The sequence below is a fragment of the Drosophila santomea genome, chromosome 3R (assembly GCF_016746245.2).
Source record: "Drosophila santomea strain STO CAGO 1482 chromosome 3R, Prin_Dsan_1.1, whole genome shotgun sequence".
Classification (NCBI taxonomy): domain Eukaryota; kingdom Metazoa; phylum Arthropoda; class Insecta; order Diptera; family Drosophilidae; genus Drosophila; species Drosophila santomea.
In genome coordinates, this window is record NC_053019.2 from 26,125,592 (window position 1) to 26,146,795 (window position 21,204).

General features: G+C 42.9%; 2 protein-coding genes across 7 annotated transcripts in view; one reads left to right on the forward strand and one right to left on the reverse strand.

Annotated features, from left to right (window-relative positions):
• LOC120453382 (protein split ends) overlaps positions 1-18,557 on the reverse strand; it is a 38,600-nt gene extending 20,043 nt beyond the window's left edge. For 3 of the 6 annotated variants that reach the window (XM_039638064.1, XM_039638063.2, XM_039638059.1), the window contains exons 1-2: positions 18,268-18,556; positions 12,634-13,568 (exon numbers count right to left, since the gene is read on the reverse strand). In XM_039638064.1, the coding sequence (XP_039493998.1) occupies positions 12,634-13,365 (732 nt within the window). In that variant the 5' untranslated portion in view covers positions 13,366-13,568; positions 18,268-18,556. Of the gene's footprint in view, positions 1-12,633; positions 13,569-14,696; positions 14,938-18,267 lie in introns of those variants that run through there. The other 3 variants (XM_039638062.2, XM_039638061.2, XM_039638060.2) reach the window with 3 other exon arrangements.
• Positions 18,558-19,015: 458 nt separating this feature from the next.
• On the forward strand, positions 19,016-21,165 carry LOC120453136 (BUD13 homolog). The gene has a single exon (XM_039637687.2). It carries the CDS (start codon positions 19,087-19,089, stop codon positions 21,013-21,015), a length of 1,929 nt encoding a protein of 642 aa, XP_039493621.1. The 5' UTR covers positions 19,016-19,086; the 3' UTR covers positions 21,016-21,165.
• Positions 21,166-21,204: the final 39 nt, after the last annotated feature.

The window sequence follows — 21,204 nt, forward strand, 5'->3', positions numbered from 1 at the left end:
AAAAGAGATAAAAATTCCCAGTTGGTCGTGAGGAGCGGAGCGAAAGTGTCCGAACGCAGAGGCTGTGATTGGTGTATAAATAAAACAAGGCGATACATAATATAGCCTTTGGGATTGAAAGGCAAACAGCAGGAAGAGCTGAGAATCGGGAAAATAAAGTCATCAACTCAGATAGCGATCATCGTCGTCTGGGTCTCCTGTTTCGCCAGAAAAGGGCTACGGCTGCTCCTCGTTCCCGGTGCTTAAGCACATTTTGATGCCACTCTGTTTTGTATTTTCTTTTTTATTTTTTTTTGTATGGTTATGGTATGGTAAGGTGAATGGTATGGTATGGCATGGTATGTCATGGTATACAGTATACAGTATACATGTATACAGTGTCTTTAAATACCCGGCAAACCCGACTTGGAGTATTACGAGTGTATCGGCAATGACCTTAGCACGAGTTCTGGTTTGGAAGACGACAACCAAGCGAAGACAGGACAGGAGGAGAGAGGCGTGTTGTGGATGGCCACCACACCACATTGTTGTATGGATTGGAATGGAATGGCATGGAATTAAGCGAAACGATGACGATGACGCTGTGGATTCGAGGGGCGGCGAGTGGGTAACGTCATTAGCATTATGGAAATGTGTATAAATACTGCTCGCTTGATTCTGATTTCGGTGCTGTGGTGCCTGGAACATGTCCAAGTGGATACGCTTCGATTGGGTTGGGTTGGGCTCTTCAACGGCGCGACTTCATTGATTCACCAGTCAGTCGTCAGTCGTTAGTCTTCAGTCTTCTTGACCGTTAGAGCCGGCCAGGTTAACTGCCCGTGCTGGCTACTTGGCTTTCAGGCCGACTGGCCAGTTGCGAGTTCAATAAACCACGCTTTTTGGTTGGACCTTGTGTTGTGTCAGGGGCCAGGTGAAGAGTACACTTCTTTATTAACATCTATGAGCGGCAGCGGTAGTACACTTTCTCCACGAAACCTTCGACCCTTTTTGTCTTACTTTTTCCCACTTTACGATCATTATACAAAACAATAACTCGCTGTGGTTACTGTAAAGTTTGTGCCGCGAGAAAGCCATTAAAATTAAACAAAAAAAAAACAGCACGCATACAAACGTTGCAAGAGAGAGAGATATCCATCAGTTTTGGCCCGCCCAAAAGCACTTTTAAGTGGCCAAAAGAGGCTGCCAATTGAAACAAACAGCTGCTCGACGTTCGAAGTTCGTCGCTCGGATTTATTTTTTTTTTGTATTGTTTTATGGCTAGCACATTGAGCAGGAAGTTCCGCGGATCGCCCGTGGTGGCTAATAAAGTTATAAAGCCGCAAAACTCCACTACCAAGTGACTTTTAACGCGGCACTTACGGTTTTGGTTTGCTTTGCTTTGGTTTAGTTTGGTTTGGTTTGGTGCAGCCTACCACCAAAGCGGAACTATGTCTTTTTCTTTGTTTATTAAATCACAAAGTCAGCCAAGCCTGGAAAAGCAAAAATGCTTCCTTTCACTGCAGTTTTGAGTCACGATAATTGCAATATGCAGCAATTTTCTTATCTCTGGATTAATTCGTCACATCGTCATAGTTATGCACTGCAGCACTGTGTAAATTAATTTTGAGGGACTGTGTCGTGGAACAAGGAACTGGGGTGCTTGGATTTCAAGATGTGATCAAAAAAAGATTTCAATGTTAAAGGCACTAATGGGACTTAATGGGAATGTACACAATCAATTTATCAACTTATCCACATGTTTAGCTTACAATTGAAACTTGTGTCCACATTCTGGCACAAATAATAATGTCTCAGTCACGTTTACGCTTACGTTTGTTGTCTGGTCTGATTCAACTTAAAAAATAAAATTAGATTGTGTTGATTTGGCCAATTAATGTCAGTCAACCCCTGGGCTAAATGAAGCGCAACTAATTGCCCCACAGGCCAGGCTAACTAATGATATTCAATGACTTTCAATGGGTTTAGTTAACTAAATTAATGGTGAGAAGCAGCACCACTACCAAATTAATAGCACCAGCCCACCTTCACTTAGCTAAACATTTATTCAGCCACTTTTTTTTGTCTGTTTTTTTTTTTTGTGTTATTTAGCTAGCTGTCAGCATTGATTTTCCACTTGTTAATCACATGCTGATTAGCAATTGACATGTTTCCATAAAACGGAGATTACCAACGCAGCGCAGCGCATTGCAAAGAAAAGAAACGCGAACTCTAAAATGAATGTGAAGTGGAAATTGTTGAACCATGAGGAGCACTTGAGTGAATAAATCCCTCTCTATAACACTTATGCCGCCGGATCTGATCCATGGGATCAGATGGTGGTGGGTGGTTGTGTGTCTGTGCGAGCGCATAAAATGCGGATGCGAATTCACGTTCAGATTCAGACTCAGATTCGCATTCGCATACGGATTCGAATTCGGATGTGGATGTGGATATGGATGCGGAGTGCGAGTGTGAGTATGGAAGTGGATGTGGATGTGGATGCAGAGTAACCGCAGTTGAACACACAACGCTTCCGCTTCACTGAAGCCCCAAAAACGTACAATTGCACTTCTCTGTGGGCCGTTAAAACGAGGCGGGGGAATAAAACCGGAGACACAAACACTGTCTACAATGCGGCTTACATTTTCTGGCACGAAACTTAAATCAGATTACCATACAATAATAGTGATGGTGGCGCTGGCGTTGGCCACTGCGAAAATGAATTCAATTTGCAATTTGCTTTTTGCCCCATTGTTATCACTCAAAAAACGGCTTACAATTTCTGACGTCCCAGACAACGAGGCGCACAAAATAAATATTATGCCAAAGTAAGCGTTTATTATTTGTTTAATGATAGCGCCAGAAATTTCTCTCTTCCCCCAAAAAAAAAACAATAAAACCAGCAACATTTTGCAGTAATTAAAAGTCACAAATAAATATGACTATGCAGCACTTTTTATACGGAACCACATTTAATTGTTATCTTATACACAAAACTGTAACAGTTTGGTGCCAAATGCAGAAATAAGCGTAAAAAGTTATCTCAAAACTGCAGCACTCGAAATGCATAAATTTTTGCAACTTTAAGTGTGATAAATATGTGTAAATAGCGCAATTTGTTATACAATAACGCGTATTAACACATAAACTTGATGGCATTGTGAAATCAATCGCAGAGAAATGTTCAAATTCAATTAAAGCTAATTTTTCGGGAAATCAAAATTAAAGGCTAAGGCGCAACTACAACCAAAAAAAAAATTTGGAGCAAGCGGCACACACACGAAATTGGCCAATTAAATGGTCGTAGAAATGGCCAAAAAGCAATGGTTTCTACACTTAACCAGTGCGCGGTGCTAACGTTATGTAATTAGCCCGCTTTATCTTGCACCGCCGATTTTGGCTTTCGGCTTCTATATATCCCGCTGTTTCACTTGAGGTCGTTCGAGTCGAGGGAGTCACTAGTCACTATGTATGTAGAAAAATATATACATATATAAAATGTATTTACGCCTGATTTTTATATGCCAGGCCATAACAAATTAATTAGGATTTTGGTTAACGCTTGGCTGAGATGTAATACAGCGCAGATTGTGCTGCTCGGTTGGTTGGCTAGATTCACAATAAAGTTGGCACAATTTCTCTTTTGCAGAGATTGGTGAGATCAGCGGGGTTCATTAATCGAGAGTAATTGCAATCCTCATCACAATCGCTGCGGCATAGAAGTACAAATTCCCTCAAGAGCTACAGTAATAATAGGAAAAAAAAAGGAAAAAAGGAAACAATACGCCCTGATAATAATTCACATCTTTCGCCTAGGCTTTTCCACTCGAATACTCAGATACTCGAATACTCAAGATACTCGAATGCTCAAATACTCAAATACTCATATACTTGAATACTTCAATACCCAAATACAATCGCATGTACGAGCGCGGCAAATGCAGACATAGAGGCGGAAATGTGAGTGGTTATATTATATGGACGGAAGGCGTTTGAAATGCAAACAAAAAGCTACAAAATTGAGCTCTTCGCGGTGGCGGCAAATGAAAAGTAAAAGTCAAATAGAGCGCAGCAAATGCAAAAAGCCGCCAGACTTCGGCAGCGAGTAGCAAAAATTTCAAAGTTACGTACACACTGGGAACACAAAGTAAACGTGTAGCAGCTTGTAAAAACCGGCTAAAAACCAGCCACAACAAATACGCTAAAAATAAGGCAAAAAAAAACAGCAAAGAAAACAAAAAAAAAACAAGAAAAGCAAAGAAAAGAAGGCCCTATTATGTGGCTATCGGAAATCGAAGATACAGATACGAATACAGATACAGATACAGCAAGGTGTGTCGAACCGAAAGCGAAATGCCCTGGCAACTAAAAAGCAATTGATTGAGCCGTAAATCGCATAAACACACTCTTAATTTGTATCAAATGTGATCGAAGCGATCCGATTGTGTTAATTATTTGCGCAAATCTTGAATCTACTTTGGCCAAATGCTCAACTTAACCTTCAACACTCCAGTTGGGTAAGTAGGACGGTTAATCAGTCGAGTGGAACTTCTGTGCTGGTTTAATATCTCGAGGGTAGCATAGCGATTCATTCATATGCATTGTATCGCAAATGCTCCTGAAATGCTCTATATTATCAAAAGGCCATTCAGTTATTTACATGCTGCGTGTGCAAATAAAAGTCTGAGAGTGGGAAAAAAAAAGGAACCCCCTTAAAACGAATCCCTTAGCGCATACCCAGTCATAACCAAGTTGGTTATGCATTTTCCAGTTGATTGATCCCCGAGCGCATTTCCGCCACTTGAGAAACAATGACCTCTTGAGAAGTAAGCCCGAAAATCAATGGGAAATTCAATTACAACCCAATTTCCTAAAGGAACCGACAGTAAAAATTGAGGGGAAAAAAAAAATGCAAGGAAATTGCCGCCGGCCATATATGTAGAATCTATAGCTTAGCGGGTTACTTGGCCAGTTCAAGCCGAAGAAACTGCTCAGGCGGCTCAAGAAACCCGCTGCGATCCGCAGCATACGATGAAGTCAAACCCAAATGGCCAATGGGCCAGCAGAAATACAAAATACAAAATAACAGCAGCAGCAGCAGCAGCAGCAGCAGCAGTACCGGCAATTCAATGCAGAAACCAAACTAGCAAACTGGCAAACTCGCAAACTGGCATACTAGCAAACCGGCAATCGAGCAAAGCAGCGTATATTGGAGTACCGACCTAAACTGAACTGGACTGGAAATGCCAGCAAATCCGAGTTGGTGAACGGACACGGACACGGCGGCAGTCACCAACCACGTGGGAAACTAATTCATTCAGCGGAGCGGTACAAAACTGAACCACTTACACTGCGACAAGACAAAGTTCCGCTCGCCAAGGGGGAAACACATTCTCCGGTATTAAGAATTTCACAATCATGGAACGAAATCTTTAAAGGGCGAATGAAATAATCCGGTTGACATATTTGATACGCCATAATCTATTTTTAATCAAAATGGGATCTGCAAGTTCGAGCATTTAATTCATAGCAATTTTAATTAGTTTGCAAAAGATTTTTGGAATAAATTAAAATGCCGTGAGGGGAGGGGTGGTGGTGGAAATGGGGCGCAAGGGCATTAGAACAGCTGCTTATGCCTTGCGATTTGCCTATGAAAGCCATTAAAAGTCGTGACGAAATAATTGTTCGAGTGTATGAAACAAAGAAATACAAATCGCCTAAAACCCGTTGCATTTTATGACTTGGCAACAATTACGCCAAGACGCAGAGAGAAAAGAAAAATCCAACAATAAGACTCTGCAATGACAAAAATGGGGGGATTTTCTGGGGGGCGCCAGGTCGATTGCAGGGGGTGTAGGTGGGTGGTGGGTGGTGGGGTACTGGCAATAATAATAGCGTGGAAAATGGGTTAATAAAATAATATTTTATGGACTCTACGCGCTCGAGTTTCGCCAAGTTCCTCGGCTGCCACTGCTGCTGTTGCTTTTGCTGCTGCTGCTGTTGCTTTTGCTGCTGCTGCTGTTGCTTTTGCTGCTGCTGCAACAGTAAGAGCAAAACGACACGGGCCAGTTGCTAAATAATACCATGCGAAAAATTGTAAAGCAATAAACAAAAATGAAAGAAATGGGAAAACAGGGTGGGGATTACGGGCGCTTTGGACCTATGCTCTCTGTTTATTTAGAATTTAAAACCTGGTCATGGGCCTTCAACACCAGGCATTGCAATCAAAGGTGAGGTGACGACATCAAATGAAATGTGTGTGAAAAAAAAAAAAACAAAACAAAATCCCCGGCAAATCGAATTCTGATCGAAACTGGTGGACAGCAAAGGTGGAAGGGGGGGTTGGGTCAATGCGAGGGTGGCAGTAGTGTTAAATAGCAAGAATAAATAAATAAAAATATGCACGTCCGTCTGCATAAGGTAGGTACACACGCTCCATTCCGTCTCGTTTCATTTAGGGCTTGTGGCTTTGACAGGCCCGTAAAACCGATACGGGGAACCCGTGCAGGATGGACTGCCACGAGATGGTATGAGGTGTGTATGGTGAGGTGTGTGTCTGAGTGTGTGCTGCTCAGAATTCTTTGGAGGCCACTAGAAGACCGGCAGCAAGCTAACCAACCAAGCAACCAACCAACCAACCAACCAGTGAATCGAACCAACCACGTAGCTAGGCCATCGCTCACCCACACTGCACATCCATAAATAAAATGAAAACTCTCCCCCGCTCCCCGGTAGAAAGGGGCATCAGTGATTTTTATGAAAGATGTACGACCAGCACTTGGGATCTGGAATCCAGATCCGTGGCATTGTGTATCACATTGTGCGCGATTTGTGAGCTGTGGTACGTAGTACACAAACGGTAGTACGCCCTCTGTTTGCACTTCTGCCACCTAATTGAACCTTTCAAATTGCCCCATAAGTACTGATCAAAACAACCCCTGGATGGCGATAAGCAAATCCCCTGCTCAAGTTCCATTGTCCACACACACAAACACACACTTATGGCTATGTTTCACAGGAACGTGATTTCCATTGTCATTCGTTTTGGTTAATTAAAGCATCACCCGAAATACAATAGGTTCATTGACTAAACTAAACACATCATTCCACATTGATGCTCTTCGGGTGCCACTGCCATGCCAATGTGATTAGAGATTTGTTTGGTTTTGCCCAAAAAAAAAACACTTCCAGGTGATAAGCCTCCAATAATCGGGGCCAACAATCAAATGGGTCGACCGTGATCGCTTTGAAATGGCTATTTGTTAGTACGTATGTGTGTACTAACCGATCTGCGATTAGTAATTTAGCTATATACTCGTACATTGAAAATTGAAAACGTAATAGGTAGCTACGTTCAGGGTGAGCAAATTGAAAAAAAACCCGACGTTGGTGGAACAGGCTAACCTTTCGTTTGGAAACGTACAAAAATAACAAATCTTAGAAACGGATACTTGAACTTGTAAGTGCTATTGATATGCCTTTGTATCGAGCAAAACAAATTACCCTAATAAAAGTATGATCATAATTACTATTGATGTGCATTTATATCAACGCAAACTAATTATCCCCACACACACAGAAATGAAACTGGGGAAAACGGGGAAAATTGAAAAGACCTTTGAAGTGGCATTTTAAAAACGAATTAGCCTAGACAGCGATTACTGTGCCCCCCAAGTCGTCGCTTTAATTGAGACTAGCTCCACCACATAGAGGAACTATCTATCACTCGTATCAAATAGACGTCATCATCGCACTCGTAGTTCCTCAAAAGAGGTCAGGCACATGAAAAACACATGAAGCATACGTTTGTTGTTTGTTTTGTTTGCTTTCATTTTGATATCACCTCTCGATCACCGATCGTTGATTGCCAAGTTAGCTTGTCTCTAGTTACTCTGATGGCCTGCTGGTTTATTGTATACATTAATCGACATTTTACGAGGCCCAGTTCAATTGGCGTAATTAGAAAAAAAAAAAAAAAAAAAACCCATAAAGAAGGTGGCAAAATATGCACTACAATGTTGCCAAATCCGAGTTGAATAACTGGAGCTGCAATCGTGAGCGCACTAAGTCGACATAAATAACACTCATAAACAGATATAAACAAACACCCTCGAAACTGGCTTGTGTCTATCTATTTCCTTTTTTTCTTATTTTCGTAATACATTTATTGGAATCTTGTTTTTGTACGGTTGTTGGTTGGGTTGTCAAGTCGACAAAAGCTGGTGTTTAGAACAGTAGATGATAAGGTAGCCTAGATGCGCCTAATCTCGTGGCCCAAAACTTTAAACTTGAACCACATGGCGATACGGAAAGCACTGACACTGTTTTCATTTTTGGTCAAGTAAATGATGATAGCCGCAAGTGAAACAAAAGAAACAAAAACAGAAACAGGTATACAGAAACAGAATCTGGTTTCCATTGCAAGGAGAAACTTTCCCTGCGGCTAAATGAAAATGTTTACAGGCCCGCGTAATGTAATTTAAATGTATCTCTCACTGTATTTTTTGGCCACTCATCGCATTTATCTTGAAGATGGCCCCGCGAGGATCGTGTCGCAAGAAATGAGTCAGGCATTCACACCTCTTCCCTCTTCCCTCTTCACTCTGTAGGGAGCAGGCAGCCAGCATCTGAGATTTTAGATATCAGATTCCCGGTTTCGGGGGCATTACTTACTACAGTCACACGCACATAAATAAGTACGATACAGGCGAGTTATGCGCAGTCGGATAACACGCGTGTGTAATCATCATTAATGTCAATCGCAAGGTATGGGGCTTAAATGGAAATAATATGCCCGATCATCATACGATAATGATACACACTTGAATTTGTTGATAAAAGCGTGCAAAAGGCTAACCGATAAGTAGTTTTATCCAATAATTACGTGTGTATAATACAATCCGCACTCTCTTTGATTGATTGAGCTTTTTTCTATAATATATAGTATCCACATGAGTTACAACGCACACATGTGCTATGTCTGCTATTTGTGCTATATGATATATATGAGCTATATGTTATATATGAGCTATATGTGCTATATGTGCTGGTTTGGTGTTGTAAACCCGAGGTAATTGCCTTGCGGCCTAATGAGAGATTTGTCCGGCAATTAATACGACTGGTCGCCAAGCTAAATCGCTGCCCCGACTCCATTGATGATTGAGGCCTTTTGCGGGCAAAATGAAAATGAAAATGAAAACAAAAATGAAAATGAAAATGCAAATAAATAACAAACGCACCGAATGTGGCGGCTAACGAACGAGAGTGAACTTTGAGGCGTGCCAGGCTGAAGAAAGTTTTCTTTCATGCAAAACACATAGAAATTCAAATACAAATCCAAACTACAACTATTAACAATACAACTTTAAGCTGAAAGACGAAAAAACGAAAGTCTCGTTTTATTTTGCCTTACAATTGGCAGGCAGGCGAAATAAATAATACGATTAATCCCGGAAGCGGTTTCGAAATTCATACAACATCATTCCACTCGTTTTCACAATCGAGAACTTCTTTTGTGCGACTGCTGCTCAGGCGTCAATTAAACGCAAATCAGGAAAGCAATTTAGCTGCAAGATCATAAATCCGCTTTGTAACGTGCCAAAGTTCCATATCGTCGTCAAGTGTTCTTTACACACATCTCACTTAACTTTACTTGTTATTGTTTTTTGTTGTTTTTTAGCCGGTTTTTTTAATCATTTTTTTGTATAACCCAATTGCGGCTTATTCTCGCACTTTCCGACTGAACTAATTAAATAAACAATCCCGCCGAGATTGCGTCAAGAGAACGCACTCGGAATTCGAATAACAAATCTCGCTTGCCAGACGAAAACTATGCGTTTAAGTCATTTATCAATGCGTTTTGTCGACAAACAATCCGTACCTGCTAGATGCCATATAAACAACAACCGGCTGACTGCTGGCTGCTGGATTAATTTATATGATTGCCGGTTGTTGTGGCGCTGTATGCGAGGAGTTTTAGCCTGCAGTCCGAAACTTAGACCCCATAAGGTCAAAGCATTTTTAATGCAACACCTTGAGAATCGAAACAACGGTCACCACCAGCGGCAATCCAGTAGTAGCACCACAAATACAAACGAATACAAAAGCGAATACGACTACGATTATACGAATATACGAATACGATTACGAATAACATTCGACCAAAAAAAGAAAACCTGTTTCCCCATGCGACTTTTATTGGTAATGAGTAGTGGAGCAGTAAGAGTATAGGTATAGTGGACAACACTGGAAGTGAGAGGTGTTTTGGCCAGGCCAACCTGACCTGACCAGGCTACCTGCTCGTGGCAGTTCCTTCTCAATGGGGCAACACAAGTAGCGGGTGCCGTATAATTGGCCGGAAAGTAACGTTGACGTTGGCCACTCTTTGCAATTAGAGGCCTTCCATAAAGCCAAGATTTAGGTTTGCCGTCGTGCAGTGAAGTCGAGTGAAATGAAGTGGAGTGGACTGGAGTGGAGTAAAGTGTACTGTAGTCCAGTGGAGTCAAGAACGTTACCTCGATGACCGAAAACAAAAGGCTCCACCCGGATTCGTTGAATGTTTATGGCGCCCAAGGGCCGAGCACACATGCAAACTTGCCACACAGCCAGGCATTGGCACGCAATGTGGCATAAAGTTAAGAATAGCAAATAGGTAACAACAATATTTGTGGGCATGATGGAAAGGCACTTCTGGTATACTACACCATGGATGTACACTTTAAATATGAGCTCTAGAACTAGTAAGTTTTATAAGCAATCTCTAATTGTTTGGATTTTGATTAGATGAAGTCTGATAAGAAGACCAAACAATTACGCTGATTTATCCCTGATAAAAGCCAAGTGAAAAGACCACGTTAATACCAATACAAAGCGACGAAATCTGAGAATGGATCGCCGTTTCCATGCAGCTTTCTCCTCCCAAGGAAATCGAGGTGCCATTGAATGGAAAAGGAACGCAATGTTTATACGTGACACGCAGAATGCATCGCGCTTTCTACTTCTCTTTATATGGCGCATAGCCCTTTTTTGGCCAACAGCGATGATTATGAATTTCTCATATCCAGCATTCCAGTCATTAAAACTGAAAAACTGAACAACAAACGATTGTTAAGCAAAAGGGTCAACCAAAAAGTCACGTATCATTAAACAAAAATAAAAAAAAGGAAAAAAAAATGTTGAAAGAATTCGAGACAGATGATTGTAACCAAAAACAGATAATTGCTGCAAACGAAGCTATCTTGATGCAGAGTCATAAAAGTCGGAAAATTCGTTCGTTTCGTATTAGAACCAATAAAACGAAAAAGCGAAACGTGTTGCTGATAAGATAATGGATTATTTAAGCCCCATTTAAAAACATACATTACGCAGCCAGACAGACACACACGCGTCGACGAATGTGCCCCAAAATTAATATTACCATATCGTCTGCGGTAGCAAATTGCATGTGAAACGGGTGAAAACCTTCTGCGGCATTATAAATAAGGCCTTATTTATTTACTTTTGGTTCTTGCGAATGGCCAGACAATTTAATTTATTTGCCTGCATTAGGGAAAATAACACATGAGCGGGGTGAAATGGGGGGGGAACATGTAGTTGGGAGCAGGGAACAGGGAGCAGGGAGTCCTTGGAGCCCAGAGATCCTGGGGCGGAACAAAGGCATGTCAGAGTACAAGAGTACAAGTTGTGCCCATACTACAGATAGTGTGTGAGTCAGTCAGTCAGTCAGATGAGGGAATCGAGAATGTCTGGGGAATTTACACGCTAAAAAGCTGGGCCATAGTCCACTATACGACTCGGTGGCTAATTACTTTAATTAATAGAAAATATTTAAAAGGTGTTTCCGCGCCTGCACAAATGGTCCGTAAAAATTTCCATATTTGTTATGTTATTATACGAAATGGCCTGCTATTAGTTGATCTATTAAGTTTAAAATATCGTTGAAATTAAAAACAAATTATAATCAATCTAGGAAACGGGTTTCTTTTACCAATATACATATGACAATAACAACATTCAAAACATTCAATTCCCAATTTCCAATTAGGCTGCCTATTTCTCACTACGTTTATTTATGTATGACATGCAAATCTTCAAAAATAATAAAATCCAAATTAAGAACGCATGCTTTACCACATGGTAATGGGTTTTTTCCACGGCATTTCAAATGTAACGCACAAAAAAAAAAAAAGATAGAATCACACTTGCTGGCAGCGGAAATGTATGGAAATCTTGGACACATTGGCCGCCCAACGTACCGATGTCAAAGTTTTCATAGATTTCACTGACATTTCCTATTAATAGAAGGAAATATTCATTTCCTATTTATAGAACTGCACAGCTATGACGTTCTGCACTCGATGAGTTGAACTGAAAACCAGCGCCCCCCATTTGGTTACCATTAGTAGGCTACACTGTGCGCCAATACTTGGCTGCCCAGTGTGTTATTGCATGCGTGTAGAAGAATAAATCACATTAAAAATTAAACACGACCCATAGAAACTTTTCGATATGCTCTGAAGAGAACTTGATTGGCTGGGTGGCCGTAGTAAGCCCACTGAGCTGCTGAGCAGTTCATAAAGGACGTCAAGGAGCGTATAGTTGAGTATAGTCGTATGTGTATAGTAGCAGAACAGCATAGTATATGGTGTTACTTACATTGAGCATCCAAATGGTCATCTCCTCGAGGACAATGTCCATGCTGCTGTGGGCCCCGCTGAGGGTGTAGTCGACGGCATTATCGCTGCTACGACCACGTGGAGCGGGTGGAGCGGTTGGAGCGGTGGTGTTAGTGGTGCGACGCCTCATGGGAGACGTAGACGTGGACGTCGATGTCGATGTGGATGTGGATGTGGATGTGGATGTGGATGTGTATGCGGGGGGTGTGGATGCGGACAACGTTGTAGCTGCTTCTGATGGAGATGATGTAGCTTTAGTCCCGGGATTTACTGGATTTGCGGACAATGTCTGTGGAGTTTCGGTTTCTGCTTCTGTCGCACATGTTTTTGCTAATGTTCCCGATGATTTGTTCGATGCTACTGATGCTGATGCCGATGCCACTGTTGTGTTGGCCAGTGTTGGTTGGCTGGCCTCGAATAAGCCGAGTAATTTCAAATCCCGTTTGCAACAGCATCGGCAAATGCGAGGCATTTCCAGTAAATCCTCATCAGCTGAAGCACTGCTGCTGCCACCAGCAATCGGTAGAGAAAGTTGCTCTTTGGAGGGTGCAGTTGATATCGCTTCTGCTGCTGATGCGGCTGTTGCTGTTGATACGGCTGCTGCTGCTGCAATTGCACTCGCAGCTGATGCACTGCGTCTTTTGTGCTGCTTCTCGATGATTGCGGATTTCGCGCAGAGGAAACTGCTGCGTCTTCTTCGGTTGGCACTCATTCTGTTTTCTATTTGCTCTTTCTCAGCTACTTAGTTTAATTAATTTAATTTATTGTTTCTAGCGCCAACTAGAATTCACACACGTTGCGAGGCACCCACGAAATTGTGTTTTGTTTATAAGGTTTTTTCTTTTCGCCGATTTGTTCTCTCTTACGATGATGTTGCTTTCGTTTTGACCACGACTCGTTGACCACGTTGGGGACCTAAAAAACCAGAATGGGCCAGAAAGAGACATGAGAAACAGATCGGTTGGGAAACCTTTCGCCGCCAGAGCCATTCGTGCGTATGTGTGTGTGCGAGTGTGTATGAGTGTTTAAGAGTGTGTGTGTGTGAGTCTTGAGCTCGACTTAAACTGCGAGTTTGAGTTTAGAGCGGTTTGCGTGAGCCAGTTTCTTTTAGTAGGCCAACAAGAAACCAAATCAGAATATATGTAACTGGCGACGAAGCTCATTAGCAGGAAAAACCATGGTTTTTCTGCTTTTCAGTTTCCAAATTTTACACTAAGCCCAACTAGGTTTCAAAACTCTACACAGAGATTCAATGCGATTTGATCGATGTTTGCGTGTTAACGAGACAGTTGCGGACTTTTTTCGGACACTGGCATTTCTATTTTTAAGTTTTGTTTGAAAAGAAACAGAGTAATTGGATTGAAAACAACACAAAAAATAACGAAAGTCTACACTAGATGGCTTTTTTTGATTTCCGTCTACACGAGTTTTATAGCATTTCCATTAATAGATTTGTTTTGCTTGGTTGCAAGAAATTACAACTCAGCATGGGAATTATTATCAATTTCGAGACCACATTTCTATTTATGTGTACGTATTTTCGGTATTTTGGTTTTCGGACCAAAGTCTACACTCTCATGTGTTGGAAAAGCTATAAGCATATGGGCACCGCTTTTCCCACACTTCCGTTGTTATTTATATTTATATTTTCGGCTTTTCTTTCGGTTTTCGGTAAAAATTCTACATACGCCCCGTACACCTGCCCTTGTGGAGCAAAAATAAAACTCTGTGGCGAAATTTCTAGCCTTTCGCTTGGATATAACCCGCTAGAAAAGCGATATTTCTATTTTGTTTTTGCGTTGGTTTTGACTTTGTTGTTGCTGTTGTTCTTGTTGTACGTTGTTATGGTTGAGGTGTTGTTGCTTTTGTTGTTGTTACAGCCGATGTGAGAGAGATTTTCTCGAAATGATCAAATTATATTTTTGGCGGCGGCCTTTGGCGCTCGCACACTCGCACAATCAGACGGACACACACACACAATCGAACACACACACGCAGGGGGGCAGGAATTTAAATTGATGAATTAAATGCAGAAAAACGCACACAAGTACCGGAATTTAAGTACGTCGGCCAAGAAATCCGTTACTTTTCCAATTAACATTAATTGCCGTTAAGTAACGGCACAATCACAAAACAATCGCTAATAAACAAGACGCGTCGGCGCGATACGATTTAGAATTCTTTATCTTTGCGAAGTGATATGATTTGAGATTTTGAATTCTCCGCGTTGAAGCGCCAACTCATAGTTTGCTTTTGTGAGCGTCGGGAGGATCGGGCGGTGTAACCGTCGCGTTGGGAATTTGAATCGAACTGAAACCGACTTCGGGCGAGCAAACCACTTTTGTTGCATTTCGAATAGCAGTGGCTGCTATTAACATGCTGTTAGTCCGCTGTTAAGCGGCTTAAGAGAGTTCTACCTCTCTCCCTCTCTCGCACGCAGCTCACCACGCAGCGCGGACTCCAACCGTGGTGGGTTTTGGCATACTGTGCTTAACTTTTGAATAATTTTCCAAAACATTACAATTTCTACCATTGAAATGTATGCAAATCTAGAAGCAACAGAGTGGAAAAAGTACATGTGTATTGCTCGATGTTTAAAGTTGCAACTGAGACATCAATGGCAATAAATATGCACGAAGTTCGTAAGTTACTGAATGAATTCCAGTCACGCCCTCCCAAAATTCGATTTAAGCAGGGGGTGTTTGGTTTTTCCGGTGTTCATGTAGGCAAGAAAATTTCCGAATTAGTTTCTATTCTGTGTCTTTGGCCGGAATGACACATTAAATTTTTGGCATTTTCCGGTGCTCATGTACGCATGCAATTTAAGTTCATATCATACTCTCGGATGACATGGCGCAAGTGGCTTACACAAATATTTTGACCCTTTTTTTTTTGTTTGTTGTTGTTGTTGTTGACCCCTGAACTCGCTGCACAATTATGGCCAAGCAGCTGTGAACGATTAATTCTGGTAGATTGAGTATTGTCGCTAGAAAAGTATCTTAACCTACTACCACATTTCCATTTCCATTGCTAAATAGTAAGTAAGGGGAGACCAGCTGTCGAAATTGATAAAAATGAATGAATATGCCTTGCAGCGGGCTGCTTTGCATAATTCATAATTCAATGTTTGTGCCAAGTGTGTTGTTCATTTAATTGGATTGTGGCAAAAGACCCATTAATAAGCGAAAAAGTTTCTGGCCGGGCTTTAAACAAGTACCAAAGAAGTTAAACTGTAAGTTATGCAAAACAAATGCCGGGGGATAAAAAAGTTATAAGTCCGCGTGCGCCGTCTACGAGTAATTCCACAATAATCCGGACATTTTTTCAGCGCCCATCCGGAATACCTGGTGGAATTTCACTGTTCACTGTTCAGTGTTCCGCCGGAGTGCCTTTAAATGTCCTTAGAATCCTTGCTGCACATCGGCAGGTGCGCGGTACACATGTACTGGTTACTATAGCAACATCTTATGTCTTGTGCCTTGTGTCTTGTGTCTTTTAATTGACAACGCACCGTGTTTGCCACAAAATTTACATACATACATATGTGTGTGTATGCAAAGTGGTCATTATTATAATTATATCGAAAACCTAAACCTAAGCCTAAGCCGCTTTAATTATTGGCAAAATTATTGTGCCAGCTTATGGAAAGCAATCGTACCTTCGGTGTAATTAACCAAACTGTCAATGCAGCGCCTGTATTACACGCATTACAAGTGGAATAAATAAATGATGCGACTTCATAAAACACACGGCTAGTAAATTAATGATTAATTATGCTGAAAATGTCACTACTTATTCGGTGGCTTCAACGCCAGTTCATTTGGGCCACAAATTGACCAGTTTGTTGTCGCAATGTTTAAATTTTGTGCCCCATTATTAAAGTTTGTAATGGTCCCTTTGTGGATTCCGCCGAAAGTCGATGGCAAATAGAGTACTAATTGATTTAATGCTCCTTATTTTCCGCCATTAGTAGAAAAATGTACCTTAATATGAAATCATTGCCGTCGGCCGTAATGTCCTTGCCAAGATTTAATTATGTATCGAGGCGGACGCCGTGTTGTTGCACTGATTTAAAGGCGCGCATGGCAGCTGTAGTAGTAGTTGTTGTTGTTGTTGTTGTCGGTCCTGTTCCTTTGCAGGATGATGCGATATAAGGAAAGGTCCTTAAAGTTTATCTCTGCGTCTCAGTCGGAACTAAGAAACACACAGAGCGAGGCATGTGCGTATGGTAATCCGCCATTAATTAGGGTGCGCATTGCGAGGTCTTCTATGGCCTCCATAGTTATCCTAATCATATAATTAACCCTGCAAGTTAAAATCAATACTTTTGAGGCACTCTCATCCAGCTGGCATTAGAACTAATCCACTGGCTTGGCAGCAAACAGGGAGTAACTTGTATGGATTTCCATGCTAATCTGGGATCTGTGTTTGGGTAACTTTTCCTGTCGACTATGAAGAAGTGAAACAACAAGAAAAGGCCAACCTTGGCCAGCTCAGATATATGGCAAATATTTATGCAATATGAGCGGAAGGTGTATCGTTCAAAGGTAAGAACATAGTTATTTTAACTAAAATGGCCAAGGAATGGCACTCCGTTAACTTTCGAAAGTCATCGAAAGCGGAATGTGGGCGGTAAGTGCTGCAAGTGGTAGTGGTGTAAGTGGTGTAGTGGTGTAAGTGCTGTAAGCGCAGACTCAAACCTTTGTGAAGAATTTCGAAAGGAATTTGAATTTATACACAACTATGCGGCGGCGGAACAGAGAGGGCAGAGGACAGAGGGCGTGCGAGCGAGATAGCCATGGGGCGGAGAGCACGTTGAAAAAATCAGCTGTTTGTGGGACAGCACCAAAACAGAAACAGAGATGGCAGAAGTAGAGCGCGTCAGACAAAGCCGTGCGAGCGAGACGGAGCGCGCGCGTCAGAGAGAGCGCGAAAGAGTAAGGAAGCGAGGGGGGTAAGCACGCCGTGGGCTTTAAATTTCATGAATGCGAGTGCAAAAAAACGGGGCAAAAAGAAATGCGAACAATGCAGAAAAAGGGGTAATGGAGAGAGAGCGCAACCAAAACAACGGAATATAATAAGAGCGCTTTAAAAGCTCAGTTAAGCGAATTAATTTGCATGCCATTCGCGCGTTCTTGCACTCAAAATGTGAATATGTGGGTGCCACTCCACCCCCCCAGCCCACCGACCGCTGCCCCGCCCCCGAGGCTCATCCTCAGCCCTTTTGACTTTCCCCCTCCAACGCTTTTCCTGCCAATTGTTGTTCGTCTCGGGCATTGTTGTTGCGTGCTCTTTGTTTTTGCGCTTCATTTCATTCGTCACTTAAACACCCCCCTTCCCCCTTTCACTTAGTACCCCTACTCCCCTACTCCCCCACTGGCGCACGAACTGCAACATCCTGACAGCCATGTGATGCCAAAATGCCGATTCCTATGACGATTCCACACACAAAAAGGCTGTAGAAGTAAGAGCCCTCGAGGACTTTCCACTTAGTCTGCTGAAGGGAACTCGCTACTTCAGAGTTTTCAGGAAGTAAGACAAATAATTGCCGTGGCTCGATTTAATCCGCCATTTAAGCGCATTTAAGCTGCTTATTCGGCTGCTTAGTACTTACGTTTTCTAGGGAAACATTTCTGGCAGAAGTTAATCCGCCGCCGATAACGCCGCCAGCAAAATAAGGCCGGCGGCCCAATTAACAACGCCCATGCAACACGATAATTGGGTTGCACTTTCCTCCGCTGCAGTCACACAACAAAATGGCTTATCAATGGGCTGAAGTTTCACAGTTTTACGAAATTTCTGCTCAGCATTTCTGACGAAATATTCTTTTTTTTTTATCAGCGGAAAGCACGCCGCTGCGATTTTGAAGTCTTGACAAGAAATTTGTTGTCTTGTCAGTGCGCTTGGAAGTTAGAGATGTGCAGGCAAAAGACCGCAAAATAATCGTGGGAAATTAAATAAATGGTAAGGCAGTGTGCTCACTTTTATCAACGAGCAACACTCATTTGAAACAATTAAGTGGGTTGAAAAACTTTCAAGTGCAAATATTTACCTTTATTTCCTAACATAACTGCTTTATCGAATGCTGTTAGTTAACAGTACGTCACTAAGGCGCGCAGGATAACACATGTAAATTAAAGCGCAATATTACGTATTTATATAACTATGAATTAAGAGGTTGCAGAAAATCAAATGTTTAGATCAAAATAAGGCATTGTACGACGAAACTCAATAAATTTAAAGAAATCTTTATATATTTAATTAAATAAAAATTTCATATCATTTGGGGTTGCCAGACTGTTGTATAATGTTAACAGCGTGCACTCAAGCAGCGCGCGGTATTTCTACAATCATAACAAACGGTAACACTGTGCAGTCAAAAAACGTAAACAATTCATTGTAAATTTCTAATTCCCGCTTTTATTGCACAAAAATGTCCATGCAAAAGGCCAAAATCATCGACCAGAAGGAGTACCTCAAGAAGTACCTGTCCGGCGACAAGGAGAAGAAGAAGAAAAAGAAGGAGAAGAAGCACAAAAAGGGCTCAGCCAGCGCCAAAGTGAAAATCATTGATGACGACGCCTACGAAAATGATAATCACGAAATGGACGAGGATTTGCTGCTGGGCGGCGAGGATGCGCCCCAAATTGTGGGCGAGTACATCGAAGAGGATCCCAATGTTCGCAGCAAGTGGCGCAACATTGCCGTCAAGGATGAAATCAAGGAAGAGCACGACGAATCCTCGCCAGCACCTGGCATTCGCATCAAACAGGAGCCCGTGGATGAGGAGCAGGAGATGTGGGGACGCAAGGCGCCAGTGGTCAAGGTCAAGGATGAATTCTCACCCTCCAGACGAAGTCCACCTGTTAGAATTAAGCAAGAGAAACGCAGCAGCTCCAGGGATTTAAGCCCAGCGAGATCAAGGATGTCGCCAAAGCGGGAAGAGAGTCCTCAAGGAAGAAGAAGAAGGGTGGAAAGCTCAGATCAGAGTCCGCCAAGACGGGGAAGAGATGGCGATCAATCGCCGCCTCGCCGAAAGCGCAGAGATTCCGATCAGAGTCCACCCAGAAAAGCCAAAAATGACGATCAATCGCCATCTAGGAAAAGGCGGGATTCGGACCAAAGTCCTCCAAGAAAACGAATGGAAAGAAGGAGAAGGGACACCGATCAATCGCCACCCAGACGCCGCAGAAGTAACTCCGATCAGAGTCCGCCCAGGAGACGTAGAGACAAGGATTCAACTCCACCCCGAAGGAGGAAAGATTCCGATCAAAGTCCACCTCGCAGACGTAAAGCGGAAGATCAATCCCCGGCAAGAAGGGTAAGGAAAAACTCCGACCAGAGTCCGCCAAGAAAACGGAAAGGCAACGACCAGTCTCCAGTGCGCAAGAGACGAGACTCGGACCAAAGCCCACCACGAAGACGCAGAGATGATAAGCAATCGCCGCCAAGGAGGAGAAGGAATTCCGATCAAAGTCCGCCAAGACGACCAAAGGATCAAGATCAATCGCCACCGAGGAGAAAACGAGACTTTGACCAAAGTCCAACCAGAAAACGTGACAAATCCCCACGCAGACGTCGCGATTCCGACCAAAGCCCGCCCAGGAACCACAGAAGTCGAGAACAGAGTCCTCCGCCTCGTAATCGCTTCAAGGAAGAGAGAAAGAGTCGCTGGGCCAAGGCATCGCCCAGCAAATCAGCTTCTCCACCGCCCACACACAAACCGAAATCCACCAAGACACTAGATGGCAAGAAAGCTGGACTGCAGGATGCGAAATCCCTGAAGAAGGAAACCGACGAAAGGCGGCGACAAGAACACGAACTCTTCGATAAAATGTCCAGCGAGATTTCCGGTCGCTATGGTGATGTGCAGGTGCGCAGCACTCGCCGAAAGGGAAACCGAGCGCGTGATGCAGCCAACGAGGATCCCGCCGAGCAGAGCCGTAAGGAGCAACACGAGCAGAAGAAGAAGGAGCTGTACGACCGCTGGGGCAAGGGCCTGAAGCAAATAGAGGATCGCAAGTCCCGCCTCGAGGATATGGCCCACGAAGCCTCCAAGCCGGTGGCTCGCTACGCCAACGACGAGGATCTGGACAGGCATCTGCGCGAGCAAGAGCATGCCGACGATCCCATGCTGGAGTACATGCGCCAGAAGCGCAAGAAACGCGACAAGCTGGACAACAAGCCGGAGTTGCCAAAGTACGAGGGCAGCTATCCGGAGAATCGCTTTGGCATCCGACCAGGATACCGCTGGGATGGCGTCGATCGATCCAATGGCTACGAGCAGCGGTGGTTCGACAAGCAGAACGAGCGGCGGGCGGTGCAGGACGAGGCCTACAAGTACAGCGTGGAGGATATGTGAATGTGGCGAGCATTGTTTGCTTTCTTGTTGCAATAAAGATTTCGCCACTGCCTGTGAAAAGCAAAAGGGCAATTATATTGTTACCTATTTCAAATGTAGTCTTATTAATTTATCTTGGAAAATAAAGAAAGAAATTTGTTTCCTACCGAAGTCAAATATTTGAACTGCCCGCCAATTTGCCGCCAAATC